The sequence below is a fragment of the Scleropages formosus genome, chromosome 21 (genome assembly GCF_900964775.1).
Source record: "Scleropages formosus chromosome 21, fSclFor1.1, whole genome shotgun sequence".
NCBI classification, from domain to species: domain Eukaryota; kingdom Metazoa; phylum Chordata; class Actinopteri; order Osteoglossiformes; family Osteoglossidae; genus Scleropages; species Scleropages formosus.
Genome location: NC_041826.1, coordinates 20,028,207 through 20,049,883, shown reverse-complemented (window position 1 = coordinate 20,049,883; position 21,677 = coordinate 20,028,207). Strand labels below are relative to the sequence as shown.

Genomic DNA, 21,677 nt, shown 5'->3' with positions numbered 1-21,677 from the left:
GTAATTCTGTTAGCTGTTTGTCTGTAAATACTGGAGGCACCTAGAACCACAGCAAATTCCTTGTGTGCATCAGCACACTGGCCAATAAAACTCATTCTGATTCTGATTCATTCTGATTTCGAGGTAGTAATAGGCTTTAAAAACACTGAAGCGGACCAATGTCTTATTCTGGATGTGGACGTCAGATGATGGAAGACCGGACGGGGAAGCAACAGCGGTGAGGAAGAGCTGCTGCCGGAGCGGCCCCCCGCCTGTCGCCTTCTCGCAGCCGTCGCTGGATAAGAGCCAGCCGCCCGTGCTATTGACACTTTGTGACGGGGCCATTTGTCATCCTCCTGCAAACGCTGCCGGCCCGCTGTACGTTCTTCGTATGCATTTATTACCACTTAAGCAGCTCCATTACACACTAGAAACATTTCAAACAATAACTCCCAGTGTTCCTGCCTACTACTGTAACAATTTTTCAAAATTTTACCAAACTGGAAAAGTATATAATTATTACAGTTGAGGTCACAGGCATCAGAACATTGTAGGTGATGAGAGGGGATAAGAGCCAGGATGCAGTTCCTGCATATTCTCCATATCCAACCACCCATCTTTCCATTTTCCAACCACTTACCAGTGTGAGGGTCACAGTGGCAACAGGCCAAGCAGGGCAGATCATACTTCCCTTTGCCATGAAAACATTTTTTTCTAGGTTTCTCCAGATTTTAATTGATGCCCAAACTACCGTAACTCCCTCTTCTTGATCTGGAGCAGCAGTGACTTCTTCCACATTTTTGCCCCTGCAACTACCTTCTGCAGTGGCTTTTTAACCTGTCTGACAACTTATTTTTCTATCGGTGATTCTTCATCTGCTGGCATGCCAAGTACCAACGACCATCCTATTGCAGCTGTTTACACCAGCCTCCACAATACCAGTCTTGAACATGGTCCTTTTGGACTCTGTTTGCAACTTTTCTTGGAATTCAGGAGAAACTCCACCAGAGGTGAGAATTAACTTCATCACTGGGGCCTATGCCATGAATGTAACTGTTAAAATGCCTTGCAGTTTTACTTTAAATGAACAAAGGTTTATGGCAAAAATATTTTCTGGAGGCCAAAATAATACTGTTACTGGAAAGCAACCCACATAATTCATCACCTAGAACTGTCTAAATTTACACATTAAAACGTTGTTTAACATAACAATTGACCAACTGTAACTTGATCTATTAAAATTCAGCTCAGTCGAATAAAATATAACGATATTGGTTCACTTATTTTTTCATTACAAAGCAGTCATGTGTATTCAGTTTCCCGCGTTCTGCCAGACGCAATCCTCTGGCTCCGCCCTCTAACGGAACCACGCTTGTCAATCAGTGGTAGACTCCGCCCCCATATCGCCCCGCCTGTCAGTAGTGGCGAGACTCCGCCCCTTCCCTGTACCTCTTACACAAACAGCACCAGAGGACGGGCAGAGTAAATAGAGAAAGCCCCAAGATGGCGGAGTCGCTGAGCTTCATTCACTTCGCAGCAGCGGATAAAAACGCACTGGCGAAACCCAAGGACGTTAAAGCGCCATCGGAGAGTCGAGCGCAGTCATCCCGTGACCACCATCACCCTCCGCCGCCGCCCAAGAAAGTTCGCAACGAGGAGAAGAGCGTTAAACCCAAGAAACTGAACGGAGGAGGCGGCGGCGGCGGCGGCGACGACGACGACGACGACGACGACGACGGTGGTGGAGGAGGAGGCGCAGAAGAGAAGCAGCACCAGAGTTACGGCAGCTTGACAACATGGAGCGTCGGTCCCGTGAAGGCGAGCCAGCCCGCCGTGCCCGTCCACACGGCCGCACACGGGCTCCTCAAGCAGAGCGACTTCCTCGTGTGCGTGCCGAAGCCGAAGAAGCCCAAGCGCGAGAAGGAGGAGAAGCTGAAGAAGCACAGGGAGACGTCGTCGTCGGGCGCGAGCCGCCGCGTGTCCGGCTGCGCGGTGAAGACGGAGAATGGGGAGGTGAAGCTGGTGCAGCAAGGTTGGTAGCGAGCCCCCTCCTCACCCCCCCCCGGCCTGCCTGCTTGCTTGCTTGCTTGCTTGCTTGCTTGCTTTTTTCGTGTGCAGTGAAACTGAAAGCTGGTACCGAGGGGCTGAGGGGGCGGTCTGGCAGCTCCGTCGTGGCGGAGGAGACACTTCATTGTCACACACATGATGTGGCCGCCTTCTTGCGACACACGGTGTGCGGACAGCAGGCGGGTGACGCGCGCCCCCGACTCGAGGACATCGTCCAGCGCTCGAGTCGAGGCTCACTGGGCTCAGCCGGGGGGGGAGGGTCCCTTGCGCCGTTAGGGCCCAGTGGGGGAAGTGTCCGAGAGGGTTGTTATTTGGACCGCGGAGCACTTCATCACACGAATCGCACGTGACATTCAGGAGAATTCCACGGTGGTTTCACATCTCGGGTGTTTTTTTTTTTCTTTTTCTTTTTATTTAAGACCAAAAATATTTGCGTTAGTATTTAGGGGAGGTACGTACGATAATACTGGGGGGGGGGCACTAGGCTTGTTGGCGCATTGGGGGGCGTGTCCAGGCCGTCCGCCCTCGTGCCACCTGTGGTCACGCTCCTGGTTCCTGTGCTGAAACACCGTCCTGACCTGTTCCCTTGGCCATTATTAATATTTTGATAAGACTTTGTTTGTTTCTTTCCGTGGCTTATTCTCTCCACTGTGAAATGAAAAATGAAGTGTGTGTGTGTGTGTTTACCTCTTTATATTTTCTTTTCACAAGATTCATGAGTGGCAGGTCCCCTAAACTTGTTTGTAGGTGAAGGTGCTCTACTGAGAATTTGGCATTCTGCTAAATCAATTGTTTTTTTATAACATGTGTTCGTGTAATGTGTGGATCTTGTAGTTTTAGTCATATGTCATTTATAAAAGCATTGACCTTTAAATTACTTCAGCTGCAGTCATGTCCTAAAAATTATTTGGCGTCTGCCAGTTATAACCCTGGTAATTATAAGAAGATTGTACAGTGCTAGACATTGTTTATGGTGATTCTGTTACATCACCAGGAAGTGTTGCTTACTGTATTAAACCTAGTCTTGGTCTTTAAACCTATGCAGTATTTCGCTCGGTTTTTACCCATGTGTAACTTCCACTGTGGTGTTGTAGTGTTGAACCAGAGTCAAATATCTCCCTTGATTGTGTATTACATTATGTTGATAGCAGTGCTTTGTCTGATGGTTAATCTTTCAGTTTCAGATCATAATGGCAGAGAGAAAGAGAAGGAGAAAGAGAAGAAAAAAGAGAAAGAAAAGCAGCACGAGAGGGAGAAGAAAAAACACAAAGTGATGAATGAAATTAAGCGAGAAAATGGTGAGGTGACGATGCTTCCAAAAGGTGTGTGGCACTGCTGTGTTGTCCTTTTCGTTGTGACATTGTCCTTTTCCTTGTGACATTCTCGTTTTCGTTGTACAGTCCCAACCCCCCCCCCCCCCCCTTCTTGGCCCACTACATTCTGAGAAATAGTCGTCATGGCAGCCAATTCTCTGACATCACATTACATATGGTGGCGTGTGTTTAGTACCACTTTTGCCACTGGTTTGATGACGTGCAAAAAGTCGTTGGCCCATGTTGTGCATGTCCAATGCACACCTGGCTGAAGGTTTTTGTTGCTTTTTATACATTTATTCACTTAGCAGATACTTTTTCTCCAAAGGGACTTACAATGTTAAGGTTATAATTATTTACCCATTTATACAGCTGGGTAATTTTACTGGAGCAATTTAGGGTATCTTGCTCAAGGGTACTACAGCCAGAGGTGAGGATGGAACCTGCGACTCTTGGATCCAAAGGCAGTAGCTGTAACCACTATGCTACCGGCTCTCCCATATTATATCCACATATTGCATCTATAGCTCACTGTGCCAAGTTTGAAGAATGTCAGTTGGTTTCAGATGCAAAGCCACAATTTGCGCTCCAGTCCGTCAGCTTTTTCTGCTTACATATTCAACTTAAAGTCAAAAATATAGTCTTCAACCCACTGTCTTTGTTGGCTTTGTTTTATGTTCTCCTACCCAGCAGCCAAGGTTTCCATAGATCGAGCCCAGACAAACGGTTTCCGTTCATATGACACCTGTTATGTTTTCTGTACTGCTATTCACAGTAGTGAAAGGAACCTTTTCTTAGGAACTGGGGGAGAAGAAATGACCTCTTTAAAAAAAAAAAAAAAAAAAAAAGCATGATCTTTAGTCTGTCCAGTTGGTTTCACTTAATTTTATCCATCATCATTGAAGAATCCGTAAAGCGTAATGCAGTTTTCTAGAGGAGGCAATCTTATTATTATAAAAAGTACACCAAAAGAGTGAAACTCGGGCTTACTGAACATTTGGAGCAGAGTAAATTGCTTGAGACAAATGGCTTTTCGTGTTTCTAAATCCACAGCGGAACAAACAGAATAAACCTGGAAATTTTGTTTCCATGTTTGCCCTTCCTTTTAAATTCACTTAAGTGACAGTCTTAAAATGATGTGATAATATACCCCTTGAGTAGCAGTGGATGATATTTTAGGTGGATAATTAAGTGACAAAATTAGCAAACAGATACTTCCCCCCCTGCATTCACTTGCTCTCTGTTGTTCCAGACAGGGAAATGGTGATGTTCGGACTCCTTAACGTGGGGCATGGTAGTGTACTGTGATACGATTCGCTTCTGGGTCAAGCATCTGCATCCTGACCTTGTTTTAATTCCCTGCTCCTGTGTGTTGTACTCGAGTGTCAAAGCAAGCTCTGCACAGCCTCAGAACCATACAGTTAAGAAGAATCTTGTGTTGACATCTGCTGCATCTCATGGCAGTGACCCCATGATTTTGCCGTGCCTACAGCATTTCCACCCCGTTTGGTTAGTGCTGTATTCCCTAGCCATTCTGATCCATAGGTCCTCTGTCTGCTGTTGGATTGGATCTGCTGTAATTGGAAATTGCTCTAAAATAAACTGGTAACAATTATATAAATTTCTATTAATACAAAGAAACATTTATTTTAGGCATGGGTATTGTGGGTAAGAAGCTGGACCTCTGAACAGATTGGTGCTGACTGAAATCCTATCAGGGAAGTGCTGTTCTAAGCTAGAAAGTCAGCATCACTGCAGTTAATACATCTGTGTACACTGGTAGTAGGTGAAAACTGAATCAAATGTGCTGAATAGGAGTATGTGTAGCACATGTATGCGACTTGCCATTTCACCCCCTCGTATTAATTAGGATAATTCAAAATTAATCAGTTGCAAATTGAAAATAATTAGCCTGAGCTGAACATATGCTGTAGTGTTTTTAGCTGCTCCATGTTTGATGACGGGCAGCGAACGCAGCCTTGGCTTGACCCTGAGCCGAGTGCCAACCAGAGACCGCATCTCACTAGCACTGCCGACACAAGTGTCATCATCAGCATCATGTGCTCACTCAGTCCCTGTGGGGAGATCCCTAAAGGGTCACCTTAGCCAGGTGATGTTTGTTTTTGTGTCCTAGGTTATTTACTCCTCTCTCGTACTCTAGAAAAGAACTTGCATTCATACAAATACGGTCTTCATCGTGAGAGATTATGGTTTACTCTTGTTTTATTTCATTAATTAATTAATCAGCTTGGAGTGTGAAATGATCGTTTCTGTAACAGGAGCGAACATCCTGTCTGGAGTACTTCTCCAGGTTCAGAAAAAACTGCTGATTACATTACTTACGTCTGTTGCGTTAATCCTTGTTTTAAGTAGAATGGAATTGCAGTTTGTGTGATAATTTGACTTCTGATATTTTTCTAGTAAATGTTTGTTTTTGCTTAAATTTAAAATTAAATCTTGAGTTTCTCGTTCTTTTCCATTTAATGCTTTGCCTGTTGGAAGATTCACTTACATCTGTGCTTAGAAGACTGTGTTAATTAACTGCGCCTGTCATTTTAGTGTCATAATCAGATTTCGTCCATTGAATGAAGCTGCGTGGTCCATGTACTCCCAGAAAACTTCATTACATCCACTGTAATTGTGTCAGGTTTATATGCTTTACGAATTTTTTTTTTTTTTTTTGCTTGTTAAGCATTGGTTATATAGCGTGTTACTTAATTTGACGGGAGATCAGAAGATCTCATGTATGTGTCTAATGTTTGACACGACAGGAACTGTACAGCTTAGAGCTCTGCTGTGCTGTTATATGAAACCACTTGTTTGAAGATTGGCTGTGAGCTGCTAGGAGTATTTTAGCCAAGTAGTTTGGGTGTCCATTACTTAAATATAATATGTCTTTGAAGTTTGGATATTAAATGCTTATATATGATTTTTTTTTAAGGCGAGAAACTTCAATCAAAAATAAATTCTGAGGAACTGCAGATTAAGAAGGTGAAGAAAAAAAAGAAAAAGAAACACAAAGAGAGTGACAAGTGGAAGCGTCCCAAGATGCAAAGCAGGTCTTGTCAGACGTTGTGCTCGGGGCTTGTGTCAGACCCCCCACTAAACGACATCAGACCCCCGCAGCTGCTCCACCAGGGCTGTGTCACTGTGAAAGAGGAGAGAGACTGCAGCCCCCTGCACGGTAAACATCCTGGGGTCAGACCGCCAGGCACAGAGGGAATGGAGTTCGGCCGACTGGTCCACGTGGAGCGACAGCCTAATGGTGGTGCCCTGGTGGTCCACGCCTACAGCGAGGAGCTGGCTCACCTCTCCCCTGCTGAGATGCAGCGTTTTGCCAAGGAGTTTGTTACGCTGGCGTTCAGCGAGGACCAGGAGGGTGCCGCTCATTATGTCATGGCCATCGTCCACGGTGCTGCCGCCTACCTGCCAGACTTCCTGGAGTACTTCTCTCTCAAATTCCCCAATTCACCTGTCAAGATGGAGATATTGGGGAAGAAAGACATCGAGACAACCACCATGTCCAACTTCCATGCTCAGGTAGCTTGTGCTCCTGATATGATGTGTTATTTTAGTAAGCTGCTCTAATTTTGAAATTGTCTGCTTGTTAAGAGAGTAATTGTATTCAGAATGAATTTCAACTTTTGTCCCCAGTTGAAAAGTTGACAGTTGGCTCAGGATCTGTGGGGTTTTTCTTTTATAAGATTCAGTCTCCTGGCTTCTACGCAGGATTCTGTCCCATTGTGCCATTTCTGTGGCAGTGCAAACAGTTTGCGTTCTCTCGCTGCTCCTAGTGAGCTTTTTTGTCGTTGCTGATAGGCTGTATTTACGTAGCAGCTCGATGGGCTGAGAATTTACTCGTGAGCCATGTAGTCACCTTGGCCCGTGACGCTGGCCGGCACTGCGCAGCTGCCGTCTGCATCCTGCTGCATTAATAGCAACACGACCTCCAGGAAACGCCTGGCTGGCAGTGTTCTGTCCTTCGCTTCCGCTCCTGTTACAGCGTTGGATTTCTGGATACTGCAAGTGCTTTACAGACACGACCTCCTGGGAAGGAAGGGTTAATTAAGGCTGTACGTTGCTGAAGTTTTCTTATTGTGTGTTGCTTGGCAGGTTAAATCTGTGAAAATGCTGAATTTTTTTTTTTTTTTTTTTTTTTTTTTTTTTTTTTTTTTTTTTTCTTTTCCTCCCCCCCCCCCCCTCCCCAAATTACTGAAATGAAATGGTTGCAATCGGAGTTGTTGTAGACCATCTATAGACTGTTTTGGACTTGACGGATGGTACAGTGACTGTTAAAGAGAGCATAAAAACATTTATACACAGATGCATGTGTGAACATAATAATGTTCTCCCTGTGTCTGCGTGGGTTTCTGCCGAGCGCTCTGGTTTCCTTCCACAGTGCAAAGACATGCTGTTCAGGTCGATTGGTGACTGTCATCCATAATGTGTGAGTGATAGTGAGTTTCACTGATGTATGGGTGAGTCAGAGTATCTAGCAGTGTAAATCACCTTGGGTGAATAAGGTGTGTGGGCTGATAACACTACGTAGAATTCATTGGAAGTCGCTTTGGAGAGTGTCTTCTGAATGAAGTAACATTAAACGTAAATGCTTGAAATGGTAACACTAGTAAGATGGGGAAGGTTTGCTGCCTCAAGCAAAGGTGGAAGGGTTGCCTCCAGGTTGAACAGTTGTTTGTTCTCGATTACAGTGTTCTCAATGTTCAGGAACGTGCCAGATGATTGCAGGTGGTATACAAAAACTGAGCCCTTCCAGAAAGATCCGTACTTGTGGTGTGAGAGGTAGTGAATGTGCTGCAGGAGTTGTGTGGGTGGTGTGGGTCTTCGTAGAGCGCTGACATCATGAATGCCCCGGAATACAAGAGAAGCCCAGCTTCCTGGCTGGGATGAACCCTGCTGCTGTGTCATTTAGAGAGGCACAGGACCTGAATTGTTTGAGCTAATCATATATAAATTTAATCTAGTTATATTTAAGGAAAGCATCCAACTTTGCAAATATGTCAGACTGTCAGTTTTTGTTTCTGATTTCACAACTGAACCTCACCACAGGGTCCATGTGATACACCAGGGTGCTGATCCAGTGAAAGGTCATGGGCCTTGAGTACCCAGGTTACTAGTAAACTGTCTGACATACTATAGATGTGACTGCTGAGCACTGGTCCAGTGCTGGCAGGATATTGATCCTTATCCATTTACTCAGGGGTGGGGGTCTGATGACTGGTAAATGGAAGTGTGCTGTTTGGGAGGTGGTAGGAGATATATCTGTATTGCCCTCCAGAAGTCTGAAGTCAAGGAGGTTTTTTTGCATTTGTGGTGCTGGATTTTAACTTATTGTTATTAAATATGTTTATCACTTGTGTTGTAGCTGGAGGAGATCCAGTCCACTCCCTTGCTCATTGGAGGTGGTTTGGGACTTGGACTCGGTTTCTTAACGTTAAACCGTAACCATTAACCTTTAATGTTCGCCACAATATGCCGTAGTATTTCTAACCCATACGGCTCCTGGTTCCTTCAGACCTAGGAATCCACGTTGGTCTCCTAGCAACCTTTTTTTTTTTTTTTTTTTTTTTTTTTTTTGGTTCCTCAGAATAGAATGTTTTATGAAAGGTATCAGGGAAATGTTCTGATGTCAGAGTTGCAGTGATAGAGACAAAAGTAAGTTCACTGCCACTCCCCAATGTCTATCTCCTGTGCATCCATGTGGATTTTAGCATTGCACTTTCATTTGAATTTCCATCTTTGGCTGTTTGACTAAGTCTCGGTTGATCAAAGATAGCCATTGGTGGTGATATGTTGTCAGTACAACAACAATGACCGAGCCGTTGCATGCCAGCCGTCCGTCCGTCCACCCATCCATCGTCAACAACTGTTTGTCCCGAGTGGGGTCGTGGCAAGCCTGGGCCTTACCTGGCAACACAGGACACAAAACCAAAGGGGCAGGGGACACACCCAGGATGGGACGCCGGTCTGTCACAAGGCACCCCAAGCGAGGCTCGAACCCCAGACCCTCCACACAGCAGGCGCCAGCTGAACCTGCCACGCCGCCACACCCCCCTCTGTTGCAAGCCAGTAGCTACTAATTCACACAATACAAACACTGGTATAAGTCCTGTTCTCTTTGACACTCAACGCAACAGCAAATGAGGCAATCCCTGGTAACCCCAGGAGAAGAATCCTTACATACTGTATACCCTGCTATGTATTGATGTTGGGTCCAGGGTGTACCCCTCCTAGTTTAGCTCCCACTGATATCACAATAGGCTCTGGACCACCTTGGCCCTCACAAGAACAAGTGGCTAATGAAAGGGAGCGAGAGAGAATCCTTGGAGTATCCCCAGTGAATTCTCTGCTTACCAAATGCTTTTACTTGTAACTCATAGTTTTACACTAGTTTTTGTGGGGTTTGAATTCCAGTAGTTTGGATTGAGTTAAGGATATAACCTCTTAGGATACCCTAAGTTCTAGATTCATGCTTATGGTTTGTTTACATGGCTAAAGTGGTTTCCTATAGAAGTGCCTAAAAGCATTTAAAGATTCTGAGCTTCAAGATGAAGCCTTGTGTAAAACTGACTGACATGTAGTGTTTTGGAAACATGGCAGGACTGATCTGCTACAGTTGGACAGCGACTGAAAACTTGCTCACTCTTTCTTTAAACGTGTCTTGCAATGTCAGCAGCACGGGAAGCACGGCTGGCTTTGTCATTAATTGCATGTTTACTGGTATTGGTTTTCCAAAGACATCGGTAGTGCCAAGAAGCAGATGGCTAGTGACGTCACAGGTTTCCATAAACAGAGGAGACCAATGATATTGATAAGATTGTCGTGTAAGTTACATTCAGCAGAATTCACAGCATGACTTTTTTTTTTTTTTTTTTTTTAAATTTTATATTTATATCGTGCAGGAGGAGATGTATGTGTAGATGTCTGGGGAATGTTTTGAAGGAGGACAGAGTATAGTAACACTGTGGTTGTGGACCTGGCGCATAGACATCATTGTGAGAAACCTTTGACTTTGGACGTTGCCCACAGTTGTCTAATTTTCTGAGTTGGATTGGCTTCTGTGTGCTTGGTGGTGTGTGAGGGGCCATGTTCTCTCCCATCCCTCCTACCCACTGGAAACCTGTGTGTGCACTGCTTATTTTAAACCACCGTGTTCTTCACTGTTCGCTGTGCTTCTCTTTGAGCCGCGAGTCTCGTTGTGCCACGTGCCGGTTTTGGATGTGACGTAAATCCAACCTTAAACTATTTGACTGCAGAGAAAAACAAAAATTCAGGAACGCTGGGAATGCATCATTCTTTGTATCAATAACTAGAAAAGCTTTTGTTTTAAAAAGTGAATAAAATGAATAAACGTGAGTATGCGTGCACATAAAAGTAGTCTGGCATGTCCGAGCTGGTGATTTGAAATTCCTCGGTCTGTTAAGGTTTTTCCAGACTACTTGAAAAAGTGGCGGATAGAGGAGAACCTTCAGTTGCTCTGGAGGTTTTAGTTTCCCCTCTTCCTTGCTTTGATTCCCTTTTTGTTATCGTACCACTGGTGGGGTGAGCTGTAGCCCTGCCTCCTGTGTGACTCCACCCCCTGTCCATGGCTGTGCATTTTGGCTCCACCTCCTTTCTGTGCCCTGGGACAGCCATGTCATCACAGTTCATAAGCTGGATTGCCTACAGCAGAGGAAAAGTGAACCTGGCCGGGACTTGGTTTTTGTGTGTCTGTGTGTTTTTGCTGGTTCTGATGAGAACGGCCTTACCCAATGAAGGAGGGGGCAGGGGCAGCATAGTTTCAGAAAGCCGGCCATGCTGCAGGGCCTGTCTGGAGTCTGAAATGCCTCCCCGTGTGTTTACATAGTGCTTTAACAGCTGGGTTCTGGAAGGGAGGACGGGCAGACGCCCACTGGTGTCGGCAGGGTCGGCACATCGTTAGTACAGGCGCTGTGCGTTTCCCAGAGGTGCATCGAAGAGCAGACGGGCAGCAAGAGGCAACAGAGCATGATATTTAGATCCAATTCCTTCAGGTATTTTTGTTTTTTCCGCTCAGCTAGATGGATGTGTGGTGGGAAACAGCGGGGTCTTTCATTGGAATGAGTCACCTGAGATCATGGCTGGTGGCATCTTTTCCTGCTTTAGTGTCTAATACTGTCAGAGTAAGATGAGCTCAGGAGTTGTGCATATAATCATAGGATTTAAGCAACTTAGTTGATGTCGCTGGGGTTTTGTAGGCCGCCTGTTCGTTTAGGCTCCCCCCTCACAGGGGGCGATTGGCTCTTAGCATGCAGAACCAGGACAGGGGGTTTTAAAATGTTAAGTAGGGTGTGTGTGTGTGTGTGTGTGTGTGTGTGTGAGAGAGAGACTAGCTTTTTAATAGCATAGGCTTGACAGCTACTGCGTGTGTCATTCTCTCACCTCTGGTGGCTGATGTCATGGGTGACGTGTGTTATTTTTCGGTTGATTTATTGATTGAACGCTGCTTTTCTGATGTCAGTGATGTGCTTTAATCAATGGATATTTTCGTGCTGCGACAGTCTGCGGGGTCAAAGAGCGCTGCTCCCATCCAGGTGCAAGTGTGATCACCTGTGTCTATGGGGCCTCTAGAACTGATGCAGCAGCACCTCTCAGCCCTGACTGATCTCTTGACCTCTTCCACTACAGTATTTGCAATGTAATATAATAGTTTCATGTCATTTTATGTATTTCTCCACTTTCAGTGGAAGTGGTCCATATGACAGCCCTTTTCCTTTGTGTGTCTCAAAGTTTCAGACAGAATTGTGAGAGCAGAGTCAGGCCATATCTGGCCTTGATGGACAAAAAGCCAAAAACGGTGTAAAACATGATGCACCAGTACAGCTACCAAGGGTGCAAATGAGTGTAAGGGGATATCCTTTCCTTTCTTCTGTCTTCCTCTCTTTTGTTCTCTCTTCTTGCAGACTTGAGGTTTAAAATAACCCTAAAATGGCTCTGAAGGCTCCTGGGACACAAGTCCCAGTGCATGATGTGAGGTGTGTTTTGGCTGAGGGAGCTTTTAGTCTCCCAAGCATTTGTGTCCTGCCAGCATTGTTGGTGAGATGAAGAGGGCAAAGGGCACCTAGTGATAGTTGCGAGAGCTCTGTGTTTGAAACGAAGTACAGTACTTCGTCTTTGCATGGGAGAGTATGTTCCTGTGCCTGTGTGTGGTTTTTGAATGACAAAGCCCATTGTTGGTTTGAAGCAGATGGAAGGTGTGCCGAAGGGCCATGATGGCGTGAGCTGACAGATCCCTGCTCTCTCCACACCATCCCCTGCCTCCCACCCACGCTTTGTGAACTGCCTCACCCCGTCCAGCTCCTGAGCGTTGGCTGTGCTCCACAAAGGCAGCGGTGCGGGCCGATTCTGCGCTGCATAGCACACCCAACCCCCCACCCCCTAGCGGGGCTGAGAAAACACAGAATGCTTATGTCAGTGACTGAAGCTGGTCGTCAAGAAAGCTAACGCCAAACTGGATGCAAGGGGGGTGCTACTTTCTCCTCCCTGGACCATGGTTTTGTGTGTCCAAATGTTATCCCAAAACATAGCATTGGATCTGCTCCCCTTGTGTACTGTGGCTCCTGGTTCAGAATAAACACACAGCACACTGGTACTGGGGAGTTGACCCCTGTTGACTTCTGTTTCCAGGTGAAGAGAACCTACTCCCACGGCACGTACCGTGCAGGCGCCATGCGGCAGATCAGCCTGGTGGGTGCTGTGGATGAGGAGGTCGGAGATTATTTCCCAGAATTCCTCAGCATGCTGGAAGAATCACCCTTTCTGAAAGTAAATACTTGTGTCTGTATGTGACCTATTTAGTCCAAGCTACTGTAAACGATTATTGTAGCACTTAAGGTGTCATAAAACGCATCGTAATTTGCTGTCACGCAGATGACGTCAAACATACGTTTCAGTTCTGGTTAAAGAAGAAAAAAAAACATGTAACAGGATGTTGTAGAAAACGGTTCACAAGAACTGTGAATTGCCAGTCATTGGTCTGTATCTTATAACTATGAATATTATATTGTAATGAGTCAAACAGGGATTTTCAGATTCTGAATGTCCTAAAATAAGTTTTTTTTTTTTTTTTTTTAAGAGTCAGTTGAACCTTGTTACCTTATTAGCTTGCCAGCCATCTGACCCACCCCCCCACCAACTGTCCTTTTCAGTGTACGCTGCCCTGGGGAACCTTCTCCAGCCTGAGGCTGCAGAACCCCACAGAGAGTGATGACGGACCCATCATGTGGGTACGACCAGGGGAGCAGATGATTCCTGTGACCGACATGCCTAAGTCGCCGTTTAAAAGGAAAAGGTAGGAATATGTCTGCCTGGAGCGAGGGGAGTGGGCAGAACCTGGCAAGAGGGAATACAGGGTTAGAGTTAGGTGCAAGGGTAAGCAAGAAGAGCGTGTTGGGGCAGGTCGTGGACAGCAGGACAGAATGTTTGAAGATGGGATGAGCGCGATAGGAAGGAACATGGTGGGAAGACGATGGCTAAGTGGAGCATGGGCAGATGGATGGGTAAGTACGGTGGCACAGTGTGTGGGCAGGCTGGGGATAATAGGGTGTCCTGAATGAAGCTTGCCCTGATACAATGTCCGTGTATTAGCAGTACGCTTACACTTTGCTTCAGGGGATTCCTTTGGGTGTCGTCTTTGCCCCGGAGATGAGAACAATATGAATCTTAAAACCTCATGACAGAGAGAGATCTAAATTCGTTAAACTAGGGGCCTAATTAGTGTGAAGTACTTTGGTGCTCAGCTGGAATGAAAACTGGCTCATGAACTATTTCTTCAGAAGCAGGTCTGGTCTGGAAGGTGGTGAACCCAGTCGGGAAATGGCTGTTAAAATTTGAATCTGTATCAGAATTTATTCTGTAGTGCATGTTTTTCTGAATAAGGATGCATAATATTGTGCCATACATGTGAATTAAGAACTCACTGCATTCCACCATATGAAATGAAATGTTGTGATGTGCAATGTTGAAATGGAGAGTGAAATAGTGCCCTGATTGAGGTGGTAAACTCTCATGTGGATGTGTAGGGGATTTTTAAAAGGTATAAGCTAACAACGCATACCAAATACGCAGAGTGAAGGTGTTTGATGTGACACTCAGCATGCAGAAAAGAAAAAGGCAGCATTTGATGTAGCTCCATGTTGTGGGATTATTCTAGGATGAATTTCTTCAGGAGCCTGAAATACCTCCCTTCTCTCGCTGTCAGCCCAAAGAGTTGGATTCGCACAAGAGTTACTATTGGGATTTTTAATATAAAGATGTTAATTTGGAAACGCATGGATGAGTGCCTTGTTAAAATCTCCATTGTGTTTTTACTGTCAAGTCCTTAGAACTCATTGGACCACCTGCCTTTTTTTATTTTTATTTTATAGTCCCACTGTAAATGTGGCTTTATATAAAAATGAACTGAGAGCCCAGGGATTGTATGATTCACCTTCCCCTGCTCTGGAGCCTCGTAGATGCAGCTATTAGTGCCATCACTTCCTTGCACCTGGACTCGTGGTCACAGGATTGCTCGCTGTGACAGCCTGAGCCAAACAAGCAGCTGCCCCACAGCGTGGCTGTATCTGTAGGCCATACAAATGCAGCATCCCATGTTCAATCGGCAGAAACGGCAGTGATTCACTTACACACAGTGGAGTAGAGTCTCAGCAAAACGGAGACCACTGTTTGGAGGATCAGCCACTGAATTTCGTTATTACAAGCAGACCGCTTCATGGGTTCTGTTTTTGGCGTCAGAAGAAATATATGTCAGTGTTGGTAATGTTTGTTGCCCTCTTTTTTTTTTTTTTTTTTTTTTATTTAGAAAAAAAACTGCATTTGTAAAGGGTGTGGAGTCTCTTGGCAACAAGGAACAGCATACACACACAATGTCTACAACCGCTTGTCCTGAGCGGGGTCGCGGCAAGCCAGAGCCTAACCCAGGAACACAGGGCTGAAGGACACCAGTCCGCCGCAAGGCACCCCAAGCAGGACTCGAGCCCCAGACCCACCACAGAGCAGGCCCTGGCCAAACCACAGCACAGGCAGGGTGATTAATACATACAGGAATACCACACACACATTGTCTGAACCGCTTGTACCATTCGGGGTCGCGGGGAGCCGGACCCTAACCCGGCAACACGAGGCGTAAGGCTGGAGGGGGAGGGGACGCACCCAGGACGGGACGCCAGTCCGTCGCAAGGCACCCCAAGCGGGACTCAAACCCCAGACCCACCAGAGAGCAGGACCTGGTCCAACCCTCTGCGCCACCGCACCCCCCACAGGAATACCAGTGTATTCTTTTTTTGGTGTGGGAATACAGTGTGTTATATTTACTTGTGCTTTTTTCCCCCTCACCAATTCTTGCTGTCATTATTGGGTGTGGATCTCAGTTGAAAGGATATTTTTTGATTTTACAGTCCTGTCATGTGGGCTCCAGCTTCGGAAACACTCATGCTAGTTTCCCTGGTACCCATGAACAGAGGGATTGATCGGAATTGCTTCCAAACAAATATGTAGCTGTTCACATGGATGCAGGTGTAACCATGTGAAGTGTCTTCTTGGTGGCTGTGTGATTTAATGCCAGAAATGCTTTTATGGAAAGTGTTGAAAAACAAAATTCTTTAGCCCCCAAGACAAGATGACTGCACATCTGTTGGCACTCCTAATCTAACCCTGCAGGCAAGAGGAGGGGTGCCTGGGTTTGGTTAACGCAGATTGTCCCTTTGAACTCCTGCCTTAATTGGCACTTCAGATTCCAGTAAAAATGCATCCAAACCCGATTTAAAGGAGAAGGCTGTCGCCTCCAGTTCTCTGGGGGGGTGAGCGGCAGACGGCTGTGAAGGCCTCCGTGTTACGTGGGAGGGTAGCGGAGATAACAGCTCTGGGTCACAGCTTTGTACTTGCTACTTGATTGTAACACATGCCACATGACTCTCTGGCAGAGCACATTTCCAGTTGCATTCGCTTTTCTGCCTGGAGATGCTTTCATTCCACTCCAGATGTTAGGAGTGTGACGTGCGCTAACTGCTTGCGTCCTCATGGTGTAAGTGTGTACATGTGTGGGCTTGTTCACTGTTCTTTATTTTTAACCCCATTGGTTCAGGCTCAGAAGGGCCTGATACCAGTTGTTCGTGTGATCCATCATCTGGTCCATTTGGCTTTGTTTGTGCTCTTGTTAGCTGGTTAAGATGATATTGCTGTTTTGTGGTATAGGACGACCAATGAAATTAAGAACCTGCAGTACCTACCTCGGACCAGCGAGCCACGTGAAATGCTGTTTGAGGACCGGACACGTGCCCATGCAGACCACGTCGGCCAGGGATTTGACCGGCAGACCACAGCAGCGGTGGGGGTGCTGAAGGCCGTGCGCTGTGGGGAGAGGTGGGTCTGCAAGCAGAAGAACGGAGATGCATAAATGATGCACACAAAATTCATTCTTAAAAAAAAAAAAAAAAAATCATAGACAAAGTACATAATCTGCACTAGTTTTTTTTTTTTCCTAAGCACAGATAAAATGTAGTTTAAAAACAAAGTCCAGAATATCAGAACATAGCACATTTACACATACCTTTTACTATCCCATTTCTCTTGGTTTTTTTTTTTTTTGTATTTTCTTGTTCTGCTGTTGTGTGTCTGAATTGTATGTCGCTTTGAAGAAAAGTCTCCCAGATGACCAATATAAATTTTTTGGCGTTACAGTGATACAATGTGTGCCTTCTGGCTCTGATGCTGTAGGTTTGACATTGATTTGAGAAAAGCTTAGTTTTTGCACAGTTTGCATGTTGTCTGTGTTCACATGGGTTTCCCATCACGGTCCAAAGGCATGTTTTGGTTGAATTGGTGACTCTAAATTGCTGTGTGTGTATGTGAGAGATTGCGACGGACCAGGCTCTACTCGGTCTCACTCCCTGTGCCTCTGGGATAGGCTCTAGACCTCCGTGACACGACCTTGGACAAGCGTTTAAAAGTAATGAATTGATTGTTGTTTTATTGCACCTTGCAGCTTACGATGGTGTTCCATTACAGCAACTTCATGAGGTCAAGTTAATGACCCAGTTAAATTGATCTATCGCAACACAAATAGTGGATTCAATAGTAACTTATAGAAATAAACGGTGTAAATATTAACTGTTATAAATGAGGTGCATACAATTGTGTATTCTTACAGTAGGGAGATTGTATAGGGATTGGTGTATTTACATTTCTTTACTTTAGAGTTGTATCCCATGTATCTTTATTGTAAAACACTTTAAGCTTTTTATGAAACAGTTTTTGTAACATTAGGATTGTATTTATTTAGGTAATTTTTGTAATTACTGTAAACACTCAAACCTTTTGACTTATTAAGTAGGTGACATGATCGCAGGAGCGGATCCCTTCGGACTTGGAGGTTGCACAGTCCTACCTCCTGCTGTTGTATCCTTGAGCAAGATACTTACCCTAAATTGCTCCAGTAAAAATTAATCAGCTGTGTAAATGATTGTAGGTAGTGTCACTTGGGAGAAAAGTACCAGATTTACATTTATTCATTTAACAGATGCTTTTCTCCAAAGCAACGTATATCTCATAGAAAATACGATTTGTGCATTACATTAGGAGAAAGAGACATAGTTGCAGATGTGTGATTCTTAAGTACAGTTTTTTCACCATATGCAACAATGTTCATCACGAGTAGCTGCGTAAAACTTTATCAGAACATCATCGATTCCTGATCACGTCCTAATCCTTAACCGTAATTTGATACATATAAACATTTACGTTACAGATAAATGAATTAAAATATCATTTGCGATAAGTTAAAATTTGTAGTGCATTTGTAGTGAATATTGCCTTTCAACAGAATTTTGTGTTTTATCCCATAAACATTTAGCACTTTAGTTTGCCTTCTCAGTTTGAGCACTTTCTTTGCTTCAGACATCATTATTATAAATGAGTCATAACATTTCTGAATTGCTTATGAGGTTGCCCACGGGTAACTGAGATGCACAGGAGAAAGCGTGGAGGGGGCTGCTTGCCTTGTGTGGGGTTTTAGATTATCAAGGCATGTATTTTGAATTTAACTGTTTTTGTGAAGCATTTCCAGGGTGCACTGATAACAGGTATGCATATTTTACTAGGAAGTATAAATTGTCTGAAAAAGGACCCTTCGTTACATGAGGACGCCTGTGTCCTATATATGTGCGTGTGTGATTTATTAATTTTTGCTGTCTCTTCAGTGTGGATTCTCCTCGGATCACCAAAGACGTGGTATGCTTCCATGCTGGGGACTTCCTAGAGGTGGTGCAGAGGCTGCAGCTGGACCTGTATGAGCCACCCCTCTCTCAGGTTGGACCCCATCTCCACCACTGTTGCCGCTGCACACCATGTACAGTCACTCAGTGAATGTTCCCAGACAGATTGTACAGTCAGAGTGTATTGCTGTGGACAGTGGTAGTATCATAGTTCTTAGGACTGTTTCTTTGCAGTCAGAACTCTAAGCTCTTATTTGATACATTATAAAATGCCTTGGCCAAAGTCATTGTGAAACTAAGACCAAGTATGCAGTATTTGTATTAGATGTGGACTTGCTTGTGTGACACACCCTCTCTCACCTTCCAGTGTGTCCAGTGGGTAGACGATGCCAAGCTAAACCAGCTGCGGCGGGAGGGAATCCGTTACGCCCGCATCCAGCTCTACGACAATGACATCTACTACATCCCCCGTGGTGTGGTGCATCAGTTCAAGACTGTGTCATCTGTCTGCAGCCTGGCCTGGCACATTCGTCTGAGGCAGTACCATGGGGATGCCGGGGAAGAGGAGACAAAGGAGGGGGTGGGGAGCACCGCATCTCCGCAGGCAGCCCTGGAATGCCCAGAGCCCCATGGCCTAACCCCTACGGACTCTCAAACCCTGAGACGAGTCTCAGTTTCTCAGATCAAATTGGAACCCACAGACTCTCCTCTAGGTGGCACTGCGAAGCCCTCTGCTCCCCCTCTGCTGGAAGGCAGGCTCATACCCCCTCAGCCATTAGAGTGTGGGGCCACTCCATTCAAAAGCAGTCCCCCATCACGCAGCGAAAGACAGAGAGACATATTGCACCCAAAGCCCCTTGTCGCTCCCCAAGACATACGGCACCCCAAGGACATGTGCCCACCCCAACCTGTTAAACAAAACCCGCATGAACAGCAAAATGACTTTTTGTACTGATTTTGTACATACTTTTTTTTAAGACTCAAGTTTTTCTTTCTCCAACCTCACCCCCACTCACACAGTAAGTGTGTGTTAAGGTGTGGCCTGTGGCAATTCACGGGGCAGGTGTGCGGCTGTACGCCGTTGCTGAATGAACACACAAATGTAGCTCGTCACACTCGTCAGTGCCTCAGTTACTGTGAACACTGCAAATGCAGGTGGGCAGTGAAACAGGTCTTCGGATAATATATTTTTAAGTTTTAGGTTCATACAGTTACAGCTGACAAGTACAGAAATTGTTTTTTGTAAGATGAAAATGAATTATTTTATTGACTCTGGGGTTTTTCCATAGAGCTTATTTATATTGGTTTTTTGCATTTTAAATGTCAGCACTGTAGTGTAAATATTTTTTTTACTTGTAGTGTGATTTATACTTAAATATAAACCTCGCTAATAAAGGTTCAAAACATGGGAGTTGTCATGTAAAGCAGCTGTGTCACTGAACATCGCATGACCTACAACCTGAAGGAAAAGGTAGGTCGCCTGATGGAAAGACCCAGGAGGGTCACACTTTTGCAATATCATTTACTTAATTCATAAAATGCATGTAATGCACTCTTTCAGTGCTTTCCAAAATCTGTCATTGAGGATTCTGCTTTACATGAGCCATGACTGACAAAAGTGTACCAAGTTCTTGAGCTAAAACAAATATGCTCAGTGAAATTGAGGACCATCTACCTCCTTGTTCTTAAAAGTGCCTTTTAACTTCACTCGTGTCATCATACTGGATAAACATGTTTTTGTCCAAGTTGATTTTCTGATGAATCTGAGGTAGCTCTCATTCAGAAACCTTAATTGATCAAATGCATGACTGAGAAAACTAATGGCACACCTGTCATCATTCTCCACTTATTCGTATGTTATCAATTCATCTTATCCGCTGGAAATGATCACAAATGGGATCATTCCTGCCAACCCCCAAGTTGAATAAACTTTGTCATATTATTGTGGTTTGCCATGTCAAATAAGTTTACATTCACAGCTTGGTTCTGCTGGCTCTGGCTGGCCTGGCAAAATTGCTTCTTAGATGCTCCTGTGGATTAGTGTTGGCAACTTGCTTCCGGCCTGTTCTCAGTGTGATGCAACGAGCTGAATTTGAGTATTGCTGAATATCAAACAATACTTCCTGTCCAATTAGCATTTTGTTTTGATTCCACTGATCTCATGTGAGATGGGGAGAATATTAAAAGCAAATCACACAAGTAAAAGACAGGGTAGGGATATGAATATTCACAACAGACTTGTAAAACATGGCTTTGAAAAGTTTCGTGAATGTTGCATTGAGGAAAGTTAATCTTCAGAATGTATACTTGAACATGAAAAAGAACTTATGATACATCTACCAAAGCCAGTGTACACTCGTATTGGGTTAGAAACATCCAAGCTGACGATTTTTGATATACGCAAGAAGTTCCGAGTTTAAATGTGTTTTCACCGTTTTGTAAAATTGTCGCGGTTTTTCTGCAACTAGTTTGCAGTAAAACCCTCCAGCTCAGAAGGGTGTGGTTTTCCATACAAATTTCATTGTTTTTCAATCATTTTTATCCAAAAATTTTACAGGAATTACCCAGTGAAGAAATAGAGCTGTGTGTCTTGCAAAACTGATGGTGACAAACATGTTTACGTGATGAATTGGTCAGTGTCATATGAAATAGTCTGGATTTTAAGGTGAAACATTTTCTAGTAGTTTCTCCAACTTGTTCTCCTTTCTTTACTCTGGCATTTCTTTCTCCTGTGGTGTCTCAAGTGTAGAAGTAACGCAACACTCATACGTAAAGTAGAACACAAGCTCTTATTTCAAAGTACTGTAGACTTTAACGTCGCTTATGTTCATAAGATAAAATAAACGGGTGTCCCAGCCACAGTGTACCTTGTGTCCGGCCCAATGTTTCCAGAATGGAGGAACGCTGAAGTCCTGCACTGTATGAGCTGTTGATGAAAATACAATAAGCCCTTTACACGCATGAGAAAAGTGCTCTTTAAATTAAATTGAAGGAACTGCACAATTCATTCGTTTTCTGCAGGTTAAACCGGTTGCACGATCATCAGAGACTGACGTGAGAAATACCCCAGTGA

At 44.7% G+C, this 21,677-nt stretch overlaps 1 protein-coding gene across 1 annotated transcript; it reads left to right on the top strand.

Moving 5' to 3' along the window:
- Positions 1-808: 808 nt before the first annotated feature.
- Positions 809-21,460, top strand: LOC108920996 (round spermatid basic protein 1-like). The gene is made up of 8 exons (XM_018730177.2): positions 809-2,011; positions 3,225-3,368; positions 6,301-6,899; positions 13,023-13,160; positions 13,544-13,686; positions 16,587-16,754; positions 18,590-18,698; positions 18,972-21,460. The coding sequence occupies exons 1-8, from the start codon at positions 1,483-1,485 to the stop codon at positions 19,557-19,559; spliced, it is 2,418 nt and encodes an 805-aa protein (XP_018585693.2). The 5' UTR covers positions 809-1,482; the 3' UTR covers positions 19,560-21,460.
- Positions 21,461-21,677: the final 217 nt, after the last annotated feature.